The sequence below is a fragment of the Heterodontus francisci genome, chromosome 40, assembly GCF_036365525.1.
Source record: "Heterodontus francisci isolate sHetFra1 chromosome 40, sHetFra1.hap1, whole genome shotgun sequence".
Taxonomy (NCBI): domain Eukaryota; kingdom Metazoa; phylum Chordata; class Chondrichthyes; order Heterodontiformes; family Heterodontidae; genus Heterodontus; species Heterodontus francisci.
Genome location: NC_090410.1, coordinates 21,838,419 through 21,859,675, shown reverse-complemented (window position 1 = coordinate 21,859,675; position 21,257 = coordinate 21,838,419). Strand labels below are relative to the sequence as shown.

The window sequence follows — 21,257 nt, the reverse complement described above, 5'->3', positions numbered from 1 at the left end:
ACAGGAAAAGCAAACGTGTCATTTTTTAAAAATTGTGTTGTCCCCCGCAATCTGGCCCCAGGCCTTCACGTGCAAAGGAAGTATTACTGCTCACTAAAAAACAGAAGTGGTTACCAAGGAAAGGAAATGTCACAAAAATATGCTTATGGACACTTTCCGCATCCCTGCACCCAAGTAAACAAGGGGTATTGCAAGTTGAAACTTAAGATGTATGCATGTGGACAAAAAATAACTCTCGATTCCTCAGAAATCGAGACTTAGGTCATCTTAAATTCCTTTCATATTCATTGATGGTGATGTCTCATCACTCCCAGGGTTCTTTCTCCTGACCAACTCAATTCATTACTTCATGATTCACCTCATCTTCTCCCATACTCTCTTCAACACCAATATTATGCTGTACTGAGGCCTGGGGCTTACACCAAGGCCTCTCAATACATAGAGAGGGCTTCCTTTACACAGGAAGACCTAGAGTGCAGCTCCATATGACTTACTGTCTTCTCTTCCATGACAGACTGGCAGGAGTTTGACAGGATGTAACTAAGCAATGTAGACCAATGATGGATGTAAATTGTGAACTTGGCACAGTCAGGCATAATTTAGCAAAACTACAAAATGATTCTAAGCCAGAAGCTTGAGACTTATGGACACCCATCAGGAGAGGCAGCCAATAGGCAATAGCACCATTTTGTTGTGTTTTGGAGGGAACCAATAGGTGAGGTATGACTGTCTCCACATCCTGAAGACACTGGCTTTTGTAGGGGCACAGTTAAACAGTTCCGATGAAAGGTCACAGACCTGAAACGTTACCTTTGCTTCTCTCTCCACAGATGCTGCCAGACCTGCTGAGTATTTCCAGCACTTTTTGTTTCTATTACAGTTATACAGGCACTGACTCTTGTAAGGGTACAGTTATACAGGCACTGACACTTGTAGACTATAATTATACAGGCACTGACTCTTGTAGAGTACAGTTATACAGGCACTGACTCTTGTAGGAGTACAGGTATACAGGAACTGACTCTTGTAGAGATTCAGTTATACAAGCATTAACTCTTGTCGGGGTACAGTTATACAGGCACTGACCCTTGTAGGCTATAGTTATACAGGCACTGACTCTTGTAGGAGTACAGGTATACAGGCACTATATCTTGTAAGGGTACAGTTATACAGGCACTGACTCTTGTAGGGCTACAGTTATATAGGCACTGACGCTTGTAGAGTACAGTTATACAGGCACTGACTCTTGTAGAGTACAGTTATACAAGCACTGACTCTTGTAGGGCTACAGTTATACAGGCACTGACTCTTGTAGGGGTACGGTTTTACAGGCACTGACTCTTGTAGAGGTACAGTTATACAGGCACTGACTCTTGTAGGGGTACAGTTATACAGGCACTGACTCTTGTAGAGGTACAGTTATGCAGGCATTGACTCTTGTAGAGGTACAGGTATGCAGGCACTGACTCTTGTAGGTGTACAGTTATACAGGCACTGACTCTTGTAGGTGTACAGTTATACAGGCACTGACTCTTGTAGAGGTACAGGTATGCAGGCACTGACTCTTGTAGAGGTACAGGTATGCAGGCACTGACTCTTGTAGAGGTACAGTTATACAGGCACTGACTCTTGTAGGGGTACAGTTATACAGGCACTGACTCTTGTAGGAGTACGGCTTTACAGGCACTGACTCTTGTAGAGGGACAGTTATACAGGCACTGACTCTTGTAGGGGTACAGTTATACAGGCACTGACTCTTGTAGGCTACAGTTATACAGGCACTGACTCTTGTAGGAGTACGGCTTTACAGGCACTGACTCTTGTAGAGGGACAGTTATACAGGCACTGACTCTTGTCGGGGTACAGTTATGCAAGCACTGCCTCTTGTAGAGTACAGTTTCACAGGCACTGACTCTTGTAGGAGTACAGGTGTAAAGTAACGGACACTTCTAGGGGTACAGGTATACAGGCACTGACTCTTGTAGGGGTACAGTTATACAGGCACCGATTCGTATAGGCTACAGTTATACAGGCACTGACTCTTGTAGGCATACAGTTATACAGGCACTGACTCTTGTAGGTGTACAGTTATACAGGCACTGACTCTTGTAGGCTATAGTTATACAGGCACTGACTCTTGTAGGAAAACAGGTATACAGGCACTGATTCTTGTAGGCTACAGTTATACAGGCATTAACTCTTGTAGGGGTACAGGTATACAGGCACTAACTCTTGTAGCGGTACAGTTATGCAGGCACTGACACTTGTAGGGGTACAGGTATACAGGCACTAACTCTTGTAGGGTTACAGTTATACAGGCACTGACTCTTGTAGGGATACAGTAATACAAGCACTGCCTCTTGTAGAGGTACAGGTATACAGGCACTGACTCTTGGAGAGGTACAGTTATACAGACACTGACTCTTGTAGGGGTACAGATATACAGGTACTGACTCTTGTAGGGGTACAGTTACACAGGCACTGACACTTGTAGGGGTACAGTTATACAAGCACTGACTCTTGTAGGGCTACAGTTATACAGGCACTGACTCTTGCAGAGTATAGTTATACAGACACTGACTCTTGGAGGGGTACAGATATACAGGTACTGACTCTTGTAGAGTACAGTTATACAAGCACTGACTCTTGTAGGGCTACAGTTATACAGGCACTGACTCTTGTAGGGGTATGGTTTTACAGGCACTGACTCTTGTAGAGATACAGTTATACAGGCACTGACTCTTGTAGGGGTACAGTTATACAGGCACTGACTCTTGTAGGCTACAGTTATACAGGCACTGATTCTTGTAGAGGTACAGGTATCCAGGCACTGACTCTTGTAGAGGTACAGGTATGCAGGCACTGACTCTTGTAGGTGTACAGTTATACAGGCACTGACTCTTGTAGGGGTACAGTTATACAGGCACGGACTCTTGTAGGGGTACAGTTATACAGGCACTGACTCTTGTAGAGTACAGTTATACAGGCACTGACTCTTGTAGGGGTATGGTTTTACAGGCACTGACTCTTGTAGAGGTACAGTTATACAGGCGCTGACTAAAATAGGGGTACAGTTATACATGCACTGACTCTTGTAGGCTGCAGTTATACAGGCACTGACTCTTGTAGAGGTACAGTTATGCAGGCACTGACTCTTGTAGGTGTACAGTTATACAGGCATGGACACTTGTAGAGGTATAGGTATAGAAGCACTGGCTCTTGTAGGTGTACAGTTATACAGGCACTGACTCTTGTAGGGGTACAGTTATACAGACACTGACTCTTGTAGAGTACAGTTTACAGGCACTGACTCTTGTAGGGGTACAGTTATACAGGCACTGACTCTTGTAGAGGTACAGTTATACAGGCACTGACTCTTGTAGGGGTACATTTATACAGGCACTGACTCTTGTCGGCTACCGTTCTACAGGCACTGACTCTTGTAGAGGTACAGTTATACAGGCACTGACTCTTGTAGGTGTACAGTTATACAGGCACGGACACTTGTAGAGGTACAGGTATAGAGGCACTGGCTCTTGTAGGTGTACAGTTATACAGGCACTGACTCTTGTAAGGGTACAGTTATACAGGCACTGACTCTTGTAGAGTACAGTTTAGAGGCACTGACTCTTGTAGGGGTACAGCTATACAGGCACTGACTCTTGTCGGGGTACAGTTATGCAAGTACTGACTCTTGTACAGTACAGTTTCACAGGCACAGACTCTTGGAGGAGTACAGGTGTAAAAGAACTGACACTTCTAGGGGTACAGGTATACAGGCACTGACTCTTGTAGGGGTACAGTTATACAGGCACCGATTCTTATAGGCTACAGTTATACAGGTACTGACTCTTGTAGGCTTACAGTTATACAGGCACTGACTCTTGTAGGTGTACAGTTATACAGGCACTGACTCTAGTAGGTGTACAGTTATACAGGCACTGACTCTTGTAGGAAAACAGGTATACAGGCACTGATTCTTGTAGGCTACAGTTATACAGGCACTAACTCTTGTAGGGGTACAGGTATACAGGTACTAACTCTTGTAGGGGTACAGTTATGCAGGCACTGACACTTGTAGGGGTACAGGTATACAGGCACTAACTCTTGTAGGGTTACAGTTATACAGGCACTGACACTTGTAGAGTACAGTTATACAGGCACTGACTCTTGTACGGATACAGTAATACAAGCACTGCCTCTTGTAGAGGTACAGGTATACAGGCACTGACTCTTGTAGAGGTACAGTTATACAGACACTGACTCTTGTAGGGGTACAGATATACAGGTACTGACTCTTGTAGGGGTACAGTTACACAGGCGCTGACACTTGTAGGGGTACAGTTATACAAGCACTGACTCTTGTAGGGCTACTGTTATACAGGCACTGACTCTTGTAGAGTATAGTTATACAGGCACTGACTCTTGTAGGCTATAGTTATACAGGCACAGACTCTTGTAGGAGTACAGGTATACAGGCACTGATTCTTGTAGGCTACAGTTATACAGGCACTAACTCTTGTAGGGGTACAGGTATACAGGCACTAACTCTTGTCGGGGTACAGTTATGCAGGCACTGACACTTGTAGGGGTACAGGTATACAGGCACTAACTCTTGTAGGGTTACAGTTATACAGGCACTGACACTTGTAGAGTACAGTTATACAGGCACTGACTCTTGTGGGGATACAGTAATACAAGCACTGCCTCTTGTAGAGGTACAGGTATACAGGCACTGACTCTTGTAGAGGTACAGTTATACAGACACTGACTCTTGTAGGGGTACAGATATACAGGTACTGACTCTTGTAGGAGTATAGTTATACAGGCACTGACTCTTGTAGGGATACAGTTATACAAGCACTGACTCTTGTTGAGTACAGTTATACAGGCACTGACTCTTGTAGGAGTACAGGAAGACAGGCACTGATTCTTGTAGGCTACAGTTATACAGGCACTGACTCTTGTAGGGGTACAGTTATACAGGCACCAACTCTTGTCGGGGTACAGTTATACAAGCACTGACTCTTGTAGGCTACAGTTATAAAGGCACTGAATCTTGTAGTGGTACAGTTATACAAGCACTGACTCTTGTAGGGGTACAGGTATACAGGTATACAGGGCGGCACAGTGGCGCAGTGGTTAGCACCGCAGCCTCACAGCTCCAGCAACCCGGGTTCAATTCTGGGTACTGCCTGTGTGGAGTTTGCAAGTTCTCCCTGTGTCTGCGTGGGTTTCCTCCGGGTGCTCCGGTTTCCTCCCACATACCAAAGACTTGCAGGTTGATAGGTAAATTGGCCATTAGCAATTGCCCCTAATATAGGTAGGTGGTAGGGAAATATAGGGACAGGTGGGGATGTGGTAGGAATATGTAATTAGTGTAGGATTAGTATAAATGGGTGGTTGATGGTCGGCACAGACTCGGTGGGCCGAAGGGCCTGTTTCAGTGCTGTATCTCTAAAACTAAAACTAAAAAAAAACTAAAACTCTTGTAGAGGTACAGGTATACAGGTACTGACTCTTGTAGGGGTACAGTTATACAGGCACTGACTCTTGTAGGCTATAGTTATACAGGCACTGACTCTTGTCGAGTACAGTTATACAAGCACTGACTCTTGTATGGGTACAGTTATGCAGGCACTGACTCTTGTGGTGGTACAGGTATATAGGCACTGACTCTTTTAGGGGTACAGGTATAGAGGCACTGACTCTTTTAGGGGTACTTTTATACAGACACTGACTCTTGTAGGGGTACAGGTATGTAGGCACTAACTCTTGTAGGGGTACAGTTATAAAGGCACTGACCTTTGTAGGGGTACAGGTATACAGGCACTAACTCTTTTAGGGGTACAGGTATGTAGGCACTGATTCTTGTAGGGGTACATGTGTACAGGCACTGACTCTTATACGGGTACTTTTATACAGACACTGCCTCTTGTAGGGGTACAGGTATGTAGGCACTAACTCTTGTAGGGGTACAGTTATAAAGGCACTGACTTTTGTAGGGGTACAGGTATACAGGAATTGACTCTCCTCGGGGTACAGGTATATAGGCACTGACTCTTGTAGCAGTACAGTTATACAGGCACTGACTCTCCTAGGGGTACAGGTTTACAGGCACTGACTCTTGTTGCAGTGCAGGTATACAGGCACTGCCTCTCCTAGGGGTACAGATTTACAGGCACTGACTCTCCTAGGGGTACAGGTTTACAGGCACTGACTCTTGTCACAGTACAGGTATATAGGCACTGACTCTTGTAAGGGTACAGTTATACAGGCACTGGCCTCCTGCCGGTACCTCACTCAAGTGGATGTACACCATTAGATTATTCCACTGCATGAGCAAACTGGTTCCCAGTCACACCCCATGTCCAACCATGCATGCACTTTACAGCAAAAATCACCAGCTCTTAAACCCTGATAAAAACGAGGAGAGCCAAGCTGAAGTGGATTGTGCCCACTCAGAGACAGATGTCCTACCACCACCCTACCACCCACCACCCCCCCACCCTGCGCCCCCACCACCGAACTCTAGTCCCTGAGGTATCGACAGCTTCAGTTCATTCTCTAAATATAAGGCAGGCAACTCCTGTGAAGCTACAATTGAGTAATATGCTGACAACCATTCAATGAATGGAAGGCCATGGGAGAGAGTCAATCTGAAACCAGAGAATGGGGATGTGAAAGAGATGATTTCACAAACCGGTCCATTGATTGACACCAGGAAAACCATTGATGAAATGCTGTGTTCCGTTCACCTCCTTGCGCATCTGAGGAGTGTGTTTGACACTTCACTTCATATCGTTTTTACAAATTGACTTTAACTCCCTTGTATCAACATGAAACTCCCAATCAAGACTAGAAATTAATTTATTCCTAACAACATTTGTGGAGGTCCATGTAGCTTTTCCGTGCAACCTCACACTATATATTGCAAGACTTAAATGGATATATACGCCTGGAGAGGCAGTAGATTATTCCACTGTGTGTGCATCACAACCAAACTAGATCCCGCTCTCTCTCTCTCCACATCTCCAAACGCACATTCCTTACAGCAAAAATCACTGGACAGTGACCAGGGACTTACAAGTGTCGGTGGGTTCATGTTCCACTCTCAGATGACATGCCCTGTGCCGTACTAAGAGGGTGCTGAACTGTTTAGAGGTCCCACCTTTAGGACGAGACGATAAGCCGAAGCCCCATCCACCCACTCAGGTGGGCGTAAAAGATCCCATGAAACTATTGGAAGGGGAGCTCTCCCCGGTGTCCTGCAGAGTATTCATCCCACCGCCAACTTCACTAAAAACAGATCACCTGGTCATTATCACATATCTGGTCACGAGTTGCTGTTTGTGGGATCTTGCTGTGCACAAATTGTCTGCTGCATTCCCTACATTACAACAGTGGCTGCCGTTCAAAAAGTACTTTATTGGCTGTGAAATCCTTTGAGACGCGCTGCAGTCATGAAAGCCGCTAGAAAAATGCAAGTCCCTTCTTCTTTACAATACTCTACCTGGGATTAACTGAGCCAAACAGGCCAGGACCAGACTGTGGAATGGTTCGGGTCTGTGTAGCTCAGTATCACACTGGATGGAGAATTCACTCTCTGCTGTGAACTTAACGCAAAGGTTAAGGAGGAGGGAGGAGCAGAGCCAACAAACTCTGTGCTGAACACATAGTTCTGTTTATGGAAAGACTTGGGGTTGTTCTCTTGAGAGCAGACAAGGCTAAAAGGAGATTTGATAGAGATGTTTCAAATGATGACGGGTCTAGCTAGAGTAAATAAAAAGAAACTGTTTCCAATGGCTGAAGGTTTGATAGCTGGAATCTGACTTATTAAACAAACATGATAAATAAATAACTCACATCACTGATTCCTTTAACATGAATATCCCGTGAATCAGAGAGTGCTGAGAGCTACTAGCAATATTTTACTAGAATATTCTCTTGTAGTTTGCTCACAAAGTCTTTAAGATCTTTGCCCTCCCCCAAGTCATAAGAACATAAGAACTAGGAGCAGGCAATTCAGCCCCTCGAGCCTGCTCCACCACTCAATACGATCATGGCTGATCTCATCTCGGCCTCAACTCCACTTCCCTGCCCGTTCTCCATGACCCTTCAACCCATTACTAATTAAAAATCTGACTACCTCCTCCTTAAATTTACTCAATGTCCCGGCATCCACCGCACTCTGGGGTAGTGAATTCCACAGACTCACGACCCTTTGAGAGAAGTAATTTCTCCTCATCTCTGTTTTAAATCTGCTACCCCTTATCCTAAAACTATGACCTCTTATTCTAGATTGCCCCACAAGAGGAAACATCCTCTGTATGTCTACTTTGTCAATGCCCTTAATCATCTTATATACCTCAATTAGATCTCCTCTCATTCTTCTAAACTCTAGAGTAAAGGCCTAAACTGCCCAATCTCGCTTCATAAGACAAACCCCTCATCCCTGGAATCACAAGGTCGCAGGGCAAGAATGGCTGTGGGTGATGGCAGTGTATAAATGTTAGGTTAACACCTTTCCTATCAAAAGAGAAAGGAACTTGCTCCACGTGTGTTCAGTGTTCTAAAGCCTGAGAGTATTTTCCAGCTCCATGTTTTGTTAAAGTTTGTTCACAGGATGTGGGTGTTGTGGAAAATACATTTACTGCCCATTCCTCAGAAGATGCTGGTAGGTTTTCCATTTTTATTCTCAAACGTTCCTCATGTGGGACCAGGGGGAAAAGTCTGCTTGTTAGAGTTAGCTGTAGTTCAGTGGTTAACACTCTCCACTCCGTGTCTAGAGGCTGTGGATTTAGGTCCCACTGCAGAGACTTGCACGTAATATCTAGGCTTTTCTAAGTTCCCAAAGCCTCGGGAGTCAATCATCTCCTTTGAACATTTTTGTCACCCATTTATAATCATGCATTCATATTCGAAGACATTATTAAGTTGCTTCCTCCTGAAGGTTCCTGACTCTAAGCTTCTTTACCCTAGAAATATCACCATCCATTCTTCTTCACACCTCACCATTCAAGCCTTCCAAACATTCAAGATTTGAAGCAAGGGCTGGATTTTCTGGCAGGCTTTAGGACCCTGGCACTGGGACCAAATTGGGGCCCCGAGTCCTCACTTGCCAGCAGTGAGGAGGCAGCCGCCTGATTGGCCACCTCTGACTCCAATTAAGGACGGCGGGCGGACTCTCAATGTGGCAGGCCCAATCAGAGGGCCTGAAGCTCTGGAGCCTCGGCAGCTCCAGTGGGAGAGGTGGGCGTTGCTGAGGTAGGTCAGGGGTCAGGAGGGCAAATGGAGGTGTCCTCACTGGCCTGCACAGCAGTGCAGAAATGAACAAGATTCAGGTCAACTGGTCCATTGGGGTGAAGGGAAAACCCGTCTGCTGGATGAGGCTTGGCTGTGATCGTAGCCTTTTTGCTGGAGGCCCTGTCAATGGGGCATGAAGTCTATCTCTCCAATGGCCATTCCCCCCCGCCCCCGACAAACTGCCACAGGGAGGGTGCCTCCACATGTGGCAGGGTGAGGGCTGCCTCTGCCACCAGTAAAATGTAAGGGAGGCTGCAAAATCACCCCAATAGCACCTTAATTGGCTGCCCACCCACATGGTGCAGGCAGACAGGCCTCTTCCCAACCCACCCCGGGAAACACCATCTCCACAAGGCGGGGAAAGAAACTCCCGCATTTATATAGCACCTTTCATGATAGCCCAAAGATTTTTACAGCCAATGAAGTAATTTTGCAAAGTAATGTTACGATGTCAGAAACAGAGGAGCCAATTTGTGCACAGTAAGCTCCCACAAACAACAATGTGGTAATGACCAGTTCATCTGTTTTCTGGATGTTGATTGAAGCATAAACATTGACCTATGGAGAACTTCCTTGAAATAGTACGGTCGGAGCTCAGTTTAATGTCGCCTCGGGAAAACAGGGCCTCCAACAGTTCAGCACCCTCTCAGTACCACACTGGGAGTACCAGCCTGGGTTTTGTGCTCGAGTCTTTAAGAGGAACTTGAATCCACAGCCTCCTGACTACGAGTCGAAAGTGCTACGACTGGGCCACAGCTGACACCAGGGCTGCTGAGGTTGAAGGTCAGTTGAGGCTGAGAAGCAGACCAAAGGCTTGCCCACAACAGCACCACATGTGGGAGTACAGCGGCCTAACAAGAAAAAAAGCCTCCAAGGAGCATGAGCTTACTTTGGGAATAGGAAGTCCAACACTAGCCCAGCCCACCACGGTCGAACAGCTTGGATCATACTCCAGCCTTCAGATGAACGGTTTATGAGTTAGTTGTGACAAAAGCTCCTTTCTCCCCATCTCCACCCAGTGAGAGTGCAGCTTTCCTGTCAGACTGACTGGGACTGTTTACAGAGCTGGGAATGCCAATTGGGTTTGGCCAAGAGCCTGATTATTTCCGTCCTTCAACCTCTCTGAGAGACTGCATTTAAGATGTTAATGGTCAACATTACTAAATATTTGCTCAATACATCTACTATATTTGCCCTTTGGCTCTGGTTGACACTGCACAGCAATCAGGTGAACTGCACTCAACAGCTGTTGCCTTTAACTGCAAAAACACAAAGCCTTCTTCCTAACCCAAGATCGTGAATTCAGGCCGCACAGTGGGGGCGTGAGCATGTCATTGCAGGTCCTAAGGTGCCACCTTTCAAATGAGGTGTTAAACTGAGACCCTGTCTGCCCTCACAGGTGGATATAACAGATCTTTCAGTAATATTTCGAAGAAGAGGGCAGGGGAGTTCTGCCCGGTGTCCTGGCCAATATTTATCCCTCGAACAACCACCAAGGAACAGTTTATGGTCATTTATCTCATTGCTGTTTGTGGGATCTTGCTGTGTGTAAATTGGCAGCTATGTTTTCCCACATAAGTACTTCTTTGGCTGTAAACTGTTTTGAGAGGTCCTGAGGGTGCGAAAGGCGGTTTCTTTTTTTTGTTTTAAAATGACTGAACTCTCCTTGAACCAGAGGCGTTTTCATTGTATTAGTTTGCTGTTTCTTGCCAGGTGTCTCACCATCGCCCACAGCAACTGGATTCTACTCCCACATCTAGCCAAGGGACAGTAGATTGTCTGTCGTTGGGCAGGAGTCTCCTGACCCCACCTCCTGGCCCTGCCTCCTGACCCTGGCCCCTGACTCCACCTCCTGACCCCGCCTCCAGACCATGACCTCTGATCCCACCTCCTGACCCTCCCTCCTGATCCCGCCTCCTGACCCTCCCTCCTGACCCCGCCTCCTGATCCTGGCCCCTGACCCCACCTCCTGACCCTCCCTCCTGACCCTCCCTCCTGACTCCACCTCCTGACCCCACCTCCTGACCCTGACCTCCTGACCCTGACCTCTGATCCCACCTCCTGACCCTCCCTTCTGATCCTGCCTCCTGACCCCAACTCCTGACCCTGCCTCCCACAAACTGCACCAAATCCTGAGCTCTCCCATGAAGGAAGTGCCCGTGACGACCCTGCATCCACCCTCGTCCTCCCCCTCACTGGCTCCTCGTCTTCATTTTCACATCCATCCATCTGAATCACCACCAGCTCCACAATGACCTGTTCTCTGCCCCCAACACCTTCCTGTTCCCTCCCTCCAGCTCCACGCCCTCTCCTCCCCCTCCCTCCAGCCCCATGCCCTCCCCCTCCTAGCCCATCTCGTTCACCCAGGCCTCCTCCCCTCCCCATAACCATCCTCAGCTGGGGTTCCAGATTCAGCCAATGCATTGAGCCATGGGGGGAGATGGTTTTCCTCTTGTTTGGTGCTGGTTCTCTAAGGCCTATAAGAACTGTGAGCAGATGAGAGATGGACACGACGGGCTGAATGGCCTCTTTCTGTGCCATAATTTTTCTCTGGTTCTATGATACAGATGGAACAGGAAAGCAGCTGGAGAGAAACAGCTTTTAAAAACAGGCAGACAGGCTGGGCATGGGATCTTCTGGCATAATGTTTGGATAGTAAACGCAACATTCTCAGCTGTGAAACTACTGGGGAGTCTCCAGCGAAGGGGCAGTTTGGTTTTACCCAAAGTCAAAGATACAGAGTGGCTGACCTCTGACCTTGAAGATCTGAACCACACAAGTGTATAAAGACCAGGAGCCCTGCACCTCAGCCCTGCAGCAGCACTGCTCGAGGAGCAGACCTCAAGCAAAGTCCCAACACCTTCCAGTCACTTAGGGGCTGTGATTAGACCAGTGGAAAAATGTTTTTAAAGATTACTCAACATTTGGCAAGGTTTAAGGGTTTGAAGTCACTCGCATTAACTTCTCACTTACTAAAAACCTGGGACTTGGATTTCAGCAAATGAGAGAGAGCGAGAATGAGAAAGCAAGAGAGAGAAATAGAGGCAGAGAGAGGCAAAGAGAGAGCGGCAGAAGGAGTGAGAGAGAAAGAGAGCGGGCAAAGTGAGAGACAACAGAGAGACAGAAGGAGGCAGACAGAGAGAGAGATACAGAGAGAGAGGCAAAGAGAGAGAGCGGCAGAAGGAGTGAAAGAGAAAGAGAAAGGGCAAAGTGAGAGACAGCAGAGAGACAGAAGGAGGCAGAGAGAGAGGCAGAACGTGAGAGAGAGTGAGGCAGAGAGAGAGAGAGATACAGAGAGAGAGGCAGAGAGAGTGAGAGAGAGACAGAAGGAGGCATAGAGAGACTCAGAGAGAGACGGGCAAAGAAGGAGAGAGGCAGAGACACCAAAGCAGATGGAGAGAGAGAGGAGCAGAGTGAGAGACAGAGAGAGACAGAAGGAAGCAGAGAGAGGCTCAAAGAGAGGCAGAGAGAGAGACAGACAGACAGAAAGAGAGAAAGAGAGAATGAGAGTGGAAGGAAGAGAGAGAAAGAGAGAGCGAGAACTCATGGACTGTCCCTCACAGCGCAAGTCAAGGGGGCCATGTCCTACAGGTGAGTGAGGAAGTGTGATGGATACCCAGGAACTGCCCTGGTCTCCAAGACTCTCCCAGAAACTCCCTTATACTAAGTGGGCCCCACCAAGCTATAGTCAGACTGTCCCTCCCTCCCCTGCTGCCAGCAGTATGTTTACTCACTGTTTCGGTCTAATACTAGGGTGGGTACCTTGAGGTGATATGCTTTGTGACTGCAGGAGGTTAGGGTTAGAAAGCAAGAAAGATTTGCATTTATATCACGCCTTTCACAACATCCCAAAGTGCTTTACACCAATGAAGTACTTCTGAAGTGTACTCACAGTTGCAAAGTAGCAAATGTAGCGGCCAATTTGCACACAGCAAGATCCCACAGCAGCAACAGTGATAATGACCAGATAATCTATTTTAATGACATTGGTTGAGGGGTAAAAATTCTCCCCTGCTCTTCTTCGAATACTGCCATGGAATCTTTTACATTCACCTGAGAGAGGGCAGATGGGGCATTGGGTTAAGGTCTCATCCAAAAGATGGCACCTGCGGCAGTGCAGCACTCCCTCAGTACTGCACTGGGAGTGTCAGCCTGGATTATATGCTCAAAACTCGGGAGGGAACCGTCTTGACTCAGAGCTGAGAGTGTTATCCACTGAGCCACCGTTTGGTGATTCTTACCTGGACAGTGCAGGAGGTGATTGGAACGAAGCCACTGAAGCCAGCATTCCAAGAGACTCCCAGAGCGCGGGAACTTGTGAAGGTCACTGTCGTATTCTCCGGTTTGTCTGGCAGAACTGGAAGAGAAAGCATGAGTTACCCAACCATCCTCAAAACCATTCCCCACTGCAATGTCACAAACTCAGTGTCATTATGGCACAGAAGGAGACCATTCGGCCCATCGAGACCATGTCTTTCAGTTTATTAAGGGTTCAGGGGCTCTTCCCTCCTCCCTCAATTCAATAATTCCCCCTTCCTCTCCTGAAGGTGGTCCTCTTCTTGGGTTCCACAGCCACTCGTTGATCCCAGTACATTCAGCATTGCACCAGCCTCAGCATTCAGTGCCAACAATGTGATTAATGGAAGGGAGGGATAGGCTGCCTAACTTATGAGGACAGCGTGCTCAGACTAGGCTTGTGTTCTTTTGAGTACTGAAGATTAAAGGGTGGTCTAACTCTTGCTTTTATGATGATTAAAGGAGTTGATCGGGTAGATAGAGCGAGAAACTACTTCCTCTGGTGGGGAGAGTTCAGAACAAGGGGGCAGAACCTTGAAATTAGAGCCAGTCTATTAGAGAGTGACATCAGAAACATTTCTTCACACAAAGGGTAGTGGAAATCTGCAAGACTCTCCCCAGAAAGCTACAGCTGCCCTGGCTGATAACAGTTCAAAGCACAGATCAGGAATTAAACTTCAAACTTTCTCCAGTGAGTGTCTCAGTTCCACAGGGGGTGAGTGAAAATACAGCACCTCCGACAGTGCAGCACTGCGACTGCCCCTCCGACACTGCGACTGCCCCTCCAACACTGGGTCTGCCCTCTGACAGTGCAGCACTGCGACTGCCCCTCCGACAGTGCAGCACTGCGACTGCCCCTCCGACACTGCGACTGCCCCTCCAACACTGGGTCTGCCCTCTGACAGTGCAGCACTGCGACTGCCCCTCCGACAGTGCAGCACTGCAACTGCCCCTCCGACACTGCGACTGCCCCTCCGACAGTGCAGCACTGCGACTGCCCCTCCGACAGTGCGACTGCCCCTCCAACACTGGGTCTGCCCTCCAACAGTGCAGCAGTGCGACTGCCCCTCCGACAGTGCAGCACTGCGACTGCCCCTCCGACACTGCGACTGCCCCTCTCACAGTGCAGCACTGCGACTGCCCCTCCAACACTGGGTCTGCCCTCCAACAGTGCAGCACTGCGACTGCCCCTCCAACAGTGCAGCACTGCGACTGCCCCTCCGACACTGCGACTGCCCTTCTCACAGTGCAGCACTGCGACTGCCCCTCCAACACTGGGTCTGCCCTCTGACAGTGCAGCACTGCGACTGTCCCTCCAACACTGGGTCTGCCCGCTGACAGTGCAGCACTGCGACTGTCCCTCCAACACTGGGTCTGCCCTCCAACAGTGCAGCACTGCGACTGTCCCTCCAACACTGGGTCTGCCCTCCAACAGTGCAACACTGCGACTGTCCCTCCAACACTGGGTCTGCCCTCTGACAGTGCAGCACTGCGACTGTCCCTCCAACACTGGGTCTGCCCTCCAACAGTGCAACACTGCGACTGTTCCTCCAACACTGGGTCTGCCCTCTGACAGTGCAGCACTGCGACTGTCCCTCCAACACTGGGTCTGCCCTCCAACAGTGCAGCACTGCGACTGTCCCTCCAACACTGGGTCTGCCCTCTGACAGTGCAGCACTGCGACTGTCCCTCCAACACTGGGTCTGCCCTCCAACAGTGCAACACTGCGACTGTCCCTCCAACACTGGGACTGCTCTCCAACAGTGCAGCACTGCGACTGTCCCTCCAACACTGGGACTGCTCTCCAACAGTGTAGCACTGCGACTGTCCCTTCAACACTGGGTCTGCCCTCTGACAGTGCAGCACTGCGACTGTCCCTCCAACACTGGGTCTGCCCTCCAACAATGCAGCACTGCGACTGTCCCTCCAACACTGGGTCTGCCCTCTGACAGTGCAGCACTGCGACTGTCCCTCCAACACTGGGTCTGCCCTCCAACAGTGCAGCACTGCGACTGTCCCTCCAACACTGGGTCTGCCCTCTGACAGTGCAGCACTGCGACTGTCCCTCCAACACTGGGTCTGCCCTCCAACAGTGCAACACTGCGACTGTCCCTCCAACACTGGGACTGCTCTCCAACAGTGCAGCACTGCGACTGTCCCTCCAACACTGGGACTGCTCTCCAACAGTGTAGCACTGCGACTGTCCCTTCAACACTGGGTCTGCCCTCCGACAGTGCAGCACTGCGACTGTCCCTCCAACACTGGGACTGCCCTCCGACAGTGCAGCACTGCGACTGCCCCTCCAACAGTGCAGCACTGCGACTGCCCCACCTACAGTGCAGCACTGCGATTGACCCTCCAACAGTGCAGCACTGCGACTGCCCCTCCTACAGTGCAGCACTGCGATTGACCCTCCAACAGTGCAGCACTGCGATTGCCCCTCCTACAGTGCAGCACTGCGATTGCCCCTCCAACAGTGCAGCACTGCGACTGCCCCTCCAACAGTGCAGCACTGCGACTGCCCCTCCGACACTGCGACTGCCCTTCTCACAGTGCAGCACTGCGACTGCCCCTCCAACACTGGGTCTGCCCTCTGACAGTGCAGCACTGCGACTGTCCCTCCAACACTGGGTCTGCCCGCTGACAGTGCAGCACTGCGACTGTCCCTCCAACACTGGGTCTGCCCTCCAACAGTGCAGCACTGCGACTGTCCCTCCAACACTGGGTCTGCCCTCCAACAGTGCAACACTGCGACTGTCCCTCCAACACTGGGTCTGCCCTCTGACAGTGCAGCACTGCGACTGTCCCTCCAACACTGGGTCTGCCCTCCAACAGTGCAACACTGCGACTGTTCCTCCAACACTGGGTCTGCCCTCTGACAGTGCAGCACTGCGACTGTCCCTCCAACACTGGGTCTGCCCTCCAACAGTGCAGCACTGCGACTGTCCCTCCAACACTGGGTCTGCCCTCTGACAGTGCAGCACTGCGACTGTCCCTCCAACACTGGGTCTGCCCTCCAACAGTGCAACACTGCGACTGTCCCTCCAACACTGGGACTGCTCTCCAACAGTGCAGCACTGCGACTGTCCCTCCAACACTGGGACTGCTCTCCAACAGTGTAGCACTGCGACTGTCCCTTCAACACTGGGTCTGCCCTCTGACAGTGCAGCACTGCGACTGTCCCTCCAACACTGGGTCTGCCCTCCAACAATGCAGCACTGCGACTGTCCCTCCAACACTGGGTCTGCCCTCTGACAGTGCAGCACTGCGACTGTCCCTCCAACACTGGGTCTGCCCTCCAACAGTGCAGCACTGCGACTGTCCCTCCAACACTGGGTCTGCCCTCTGACAGTGCAGCACTGCGACTGTCCCTCCAACACTGGGTCTGCCCTCCAACAGTGCAACACTGCGACTGTCCCTCCAACACTGGGACTGCTCTCCAACAGTGCAGCACTGCGACTGTCCCTCCAACACTGGGACTGCTCTCCAACAGTGTAGCACTGCGACTGTCCCTTCAACACTGGGTCTGCCCTCCGACAGTGCAGCACTGCGACTGTCCCTCCAACACTGGGACTGCCCTCCGACAGTGCAGCACTGCGACTGCCCCTCCAACAGTGCAGCACTGCGACTGCCCCACCTACAGTGCAGCACTGCGATTGACCCTCCAACAGTGCAGCACTGCGACTGCCCCTCCTACAGTGCAGCACTGCGATTGACCCTCCAACAGTGCAGCACTGCGATTGCCCCTCCTACAGTGCAGCACTGCGATTGACCCTCCAACAGTGCAGCACTGCGACTGCCCCTCCGACAGTGCAGCACTGCGACTGCCCCTCCGACACTGCGACTGCCCCTCTCACAGTGCAGCACTGCGACTGCCCCTCCAACACTGGGTCTGCCCTCCAACAGTGCAGCACTGCGACTGCCCCTCCAACAGTGCAGCACTGCGACTGCCCCTCCGACACTGCGACTGCCCTTCTCACAGTGCAGCACTGCGACTGCCCCTCCAACACTGGGTCTGCCCTCTGACAGTGCAGCACTGCGACTGTCCCTCCAACACTGGGTCTGCCCGCTGACAGTGCAGCACTGCGACTGTCCCTCCAACACTGGGTCTGCCCTCCAACAGTGCAGCACTGCGACTGTCCCTCCAACACTGGGTCTGCCCTCCAACAGTGCAACACTGCGACTGTCCCTCCAACACTGGGTCTGCCCTCTGACAGTGCAGCACTGCGACTGTCCCTCCAACACTGGGTCTGCCCTCCAACAGTGCAACACTGCGACTGTTCCTCCAACACTGGGTCTGCCCTCTGACAGTGCAGCACTGCGACTGTCCCTCCAACACTGGGTCTGCCCTCCAACAGTGCAGCACTGCGACTGTCCCTCCAACACTGGGTCTGCCCTCTGACAGTGCAGCACTGCGACTGTCCCTCCAACACTGGGTCTGCCCTCCAACAGTGCAACACTGCGACTGTCCCTCCAACACTGGGACTGCTCTCCAACAGTGCAGCACTGCGACTGTCCCTCCAACACTGGGACTGCTCTCCAACAGTGTAGCACTGCGACTGTCCCTTCAACACTGGGTCTGCCCTCTGACAGTGCAGCACTGCGACTGTCCCTCCAACACTGGGTCTGCCCTCCAACAATGCAGCACTGCGACTGTCCCTCCAACACTGGGTCTGCCCTCTGACAGTGCAGCACTGCGACTGTCCCTCCAACACTGGGTCTGCCCTCCAACAGTGCAGCACTGCGACTGTCCCTCCAACACTGGGTCTGCCCTCTGACAGTGCAGCACTGCGACTGTCCCTCCAACACTGGGTCTGCCCTCCAACAGTGCAACACTGCGACTGTCCCTCCAACACTGGGACTGCTCTCCAACAGTGCAGCACTGCGACTGTCCCTCCAACACTGGGACTGCTCTCCAACAGTGTAGCACTGCGACTGTCCCTTCAACACTGGGTCTGCCCTCCGACAGTGCAGCACTGCGACTGTCCCTCCAACACTGGGACTGCCCTCCGACAGTGCAGCACTGCGACTGCCCCTCCAACAGTGCAGCACTGCGACTGCCCCACCTACAGTGCAGCACTGCGATTGACCCTCCAACAGTGCAGCACTGCGACTGCCCCTCCTACAGTGCAGCACTGCGATTGACCCTCCAACAGTGCAGCACTGCGATTGCCCCTCCTACAGTGCAGCACTGCGATTGACCCTCCAACAGTGCAGCACTGCGACTGCCCCTCCTACAGTGCAGCACTGCGACTGCCCCTCCTACAGTGCAGCACTGCGACTGCCCCTCCTACAGTGCAGCACTGCGATTGCCCCTCCTACAGTGCAGCACTGCGACTGCCCCTCCAACAGTGCAGCACTGCAACTGCCCCTCCTACAGTGCAGCACTGCCACTGCCCCTCCTACAGTGCAGTACTGCGACTTCCCCTCCAACAGTGCAGCACTGCGATTGCCCCTCCTACAGTGCAGCACTGCGACTGCCCCTCCTACAGTGCAGCACTGCGACTTCCCCTCCAACAGTGCAGCACTGCGACTGCCCCTCCTACAGTGCAGCACTGCGATTGCCCCTCCTACGGTGCAGCACTGCGACTGCCCCTCTGCCAGATTCTTTGCTCAAGTCTCTAGAGTAGGTTTTGAACCCACAACTTGCTAACTGATCGGCGGGAGAGGTACCACTGAGACATGGCAAATAATAGCGTGGACAAAACCCTTCATTTAATGAGAAAGACAGACTTAGAGAATGCAAGGCACAGAGAGAGAGAATTCAAGAGAGAGCGAATGCGAAAGAATGTGAGAGAGAAAACATGAGCGGGAGAGAGAGAACGAGAGAAGAGAGAGAAAAAGAAAGTGACTCCAGGATAGGCTCACACACCTTTCAGCCACTGACATACTGCAGAATAGATGGAGAATTTTGAGTCAGCAGTAACTGAGCTGGGGAAGTGGGGTGTGACAATGGGAGGGTTGGAGGACAGACTGGCTCCCTCACAATAAAAATAACAGCCTTGTTGTAAACTCTCTTCCATATTAATCATTATACACTCAGATGTCAACTGACAAATCCCACTGAGACCAGAAGTAAAATACTTTGGTATTTGGGATCGAAAAGTCATGACAATATAAGTCAGGGTTTAAAATTTTTATCGTTTAAAAAGATTCAGTATTCCAGCTTAACTTGTCTTCCATTTAGAAAGGCCCGTGAGGATTCTAAATTACTCCTCCCATCCATCATAGCAACAGCAACAGTTCTATGTAACCGGTGTGTTAAACTGCTTTGAACCCTTACCTCACAGTGGATATATTGCTAACGTAACACTCTGTCGAATTTTGCAGGCTTCCAAACCACTTCCAACATAGATTTTAGCTGCTGTTCTCTAGCTGGGATGGGTGAAAAGGGCACTGTCACAGTGGGGAGAGCAGCAGTGCTGAACTTGCTTGGTGAAAAGGCTTGAGCTGGTAGAGAGGTGAAGAAGAGAGCTAAGAAACGAAATTAGAAAAAAGTGAAAGGAGTCTTTTACCAAAAAGGAGAAAGCAGGTTATGGTTAAAATATTTTGTTCCAAAGTAAAACAAAGTTGCACGAACAGAGAAAGGAAGGTGGATAAATTGGGAGTTCCAAAGGTAGGCCTCACTGCAGCCTGTACCAGTAAAGACTGAACACAGCCAAAAAAAGAAAGAAATCTGTTTTCTTTGTGGAAACAGCAGCATTGAGTGTCACTTTTGTTGGAGGCAGGGTGAAGAGATTTTCCTGGATGGACAGATCTGGTCATGGAGGAGTCTGCCAAAGGAATGAATAAGTGCAGCTGCCAGGGAGTAAAAGAAAAACAGGCTTTGCTAACAAGCCTTGTGCTGGAGAATAACAGAAGCTTCCCAACTAATGCTGTAAACAGCCGAGTAAGACAAAGAACGGACTGTACTGCCCTGTGCCTGCAGTCTCTGAAGGTTACAGCAGATGATTCCCAGAATGGAGAAACAAGCCAAGGGCAGTTCACAGAACAACATCAGGGACAGCTGATGAGCTATGACAGGGGGGCGGCGGAGAATTAATGGGAACACCATCTGTAACAGGAACTGTCTGTGCCCAGCTGGTACAGGGCACAGCCAGCATACTGTGCCACTTCAGCAAGGGGTCTGAGCTGGTGAAGGGCACAGCCAGCATACTGTGCCACTTCAGCAAGGGGTCTGAGCTGGTGAAGGGCACAGCCAGCATACTGTGCCACTTCAGCAAGGGGTCTGAGCTGGTGAAGGGCACAGCCAGCATACTGTGCCACCTCAGCAAGGGGTCTGAGCTGGTGAAGGGCACTGCCAGCATACTGTGCCACTTCAGCAAGGGGTCTGAGCTGGTGAAGGGCACTGCCAGCATACTGTGCCACTTCAGCAAGGGGTCTGAGCTGGTACAGGGCACTGACATCGTACTGTGCCACTTCAGCAGGGGTCTGAGCTCACTTCTCTAGTCCCACCAAATTGCTAATAAAACCCGCGAGGAGGGTGATTCCTGCCCAGGCTTGGTGGACAGGCAGGTGTTGGGCACAGGACGCAAAAAGAGCAGTATTCGAATTAGCTGCCTGATGCACAATTAAATAGTCATGATTGGTGGGGGGGCGCGGGGGTGTAAACAGAGTGAGAGAGAGGCAGACAGTGAGGGGGAGATGGAGACAGA

At 50.4% G+C, this 21,257-nt stretch overlaps 1 protein-coding gene across 1 annotated transcript in view; it reads right to left on the bottom strand.

Moving 5' to 3' along the window:
* Positions 1–21,257, bottom strand: part of LOC137353144 (tyrosine-protein kinase receptor UFO) — a 268,260-nt gene that overhangs the window by 177,671 nt on the left and 69,332 nt on the right. The window contains exon 6 of the mRNA XM_068019190.1: positions 13,548–13,663. Within this exon, the coding sequence (XP_067875291.1) occupies positions 13,548–13,663 (116 nt within the window). The remainder of the gene's footprint in view (positions 1–13,547; positions 13,664–21,257) is intronic.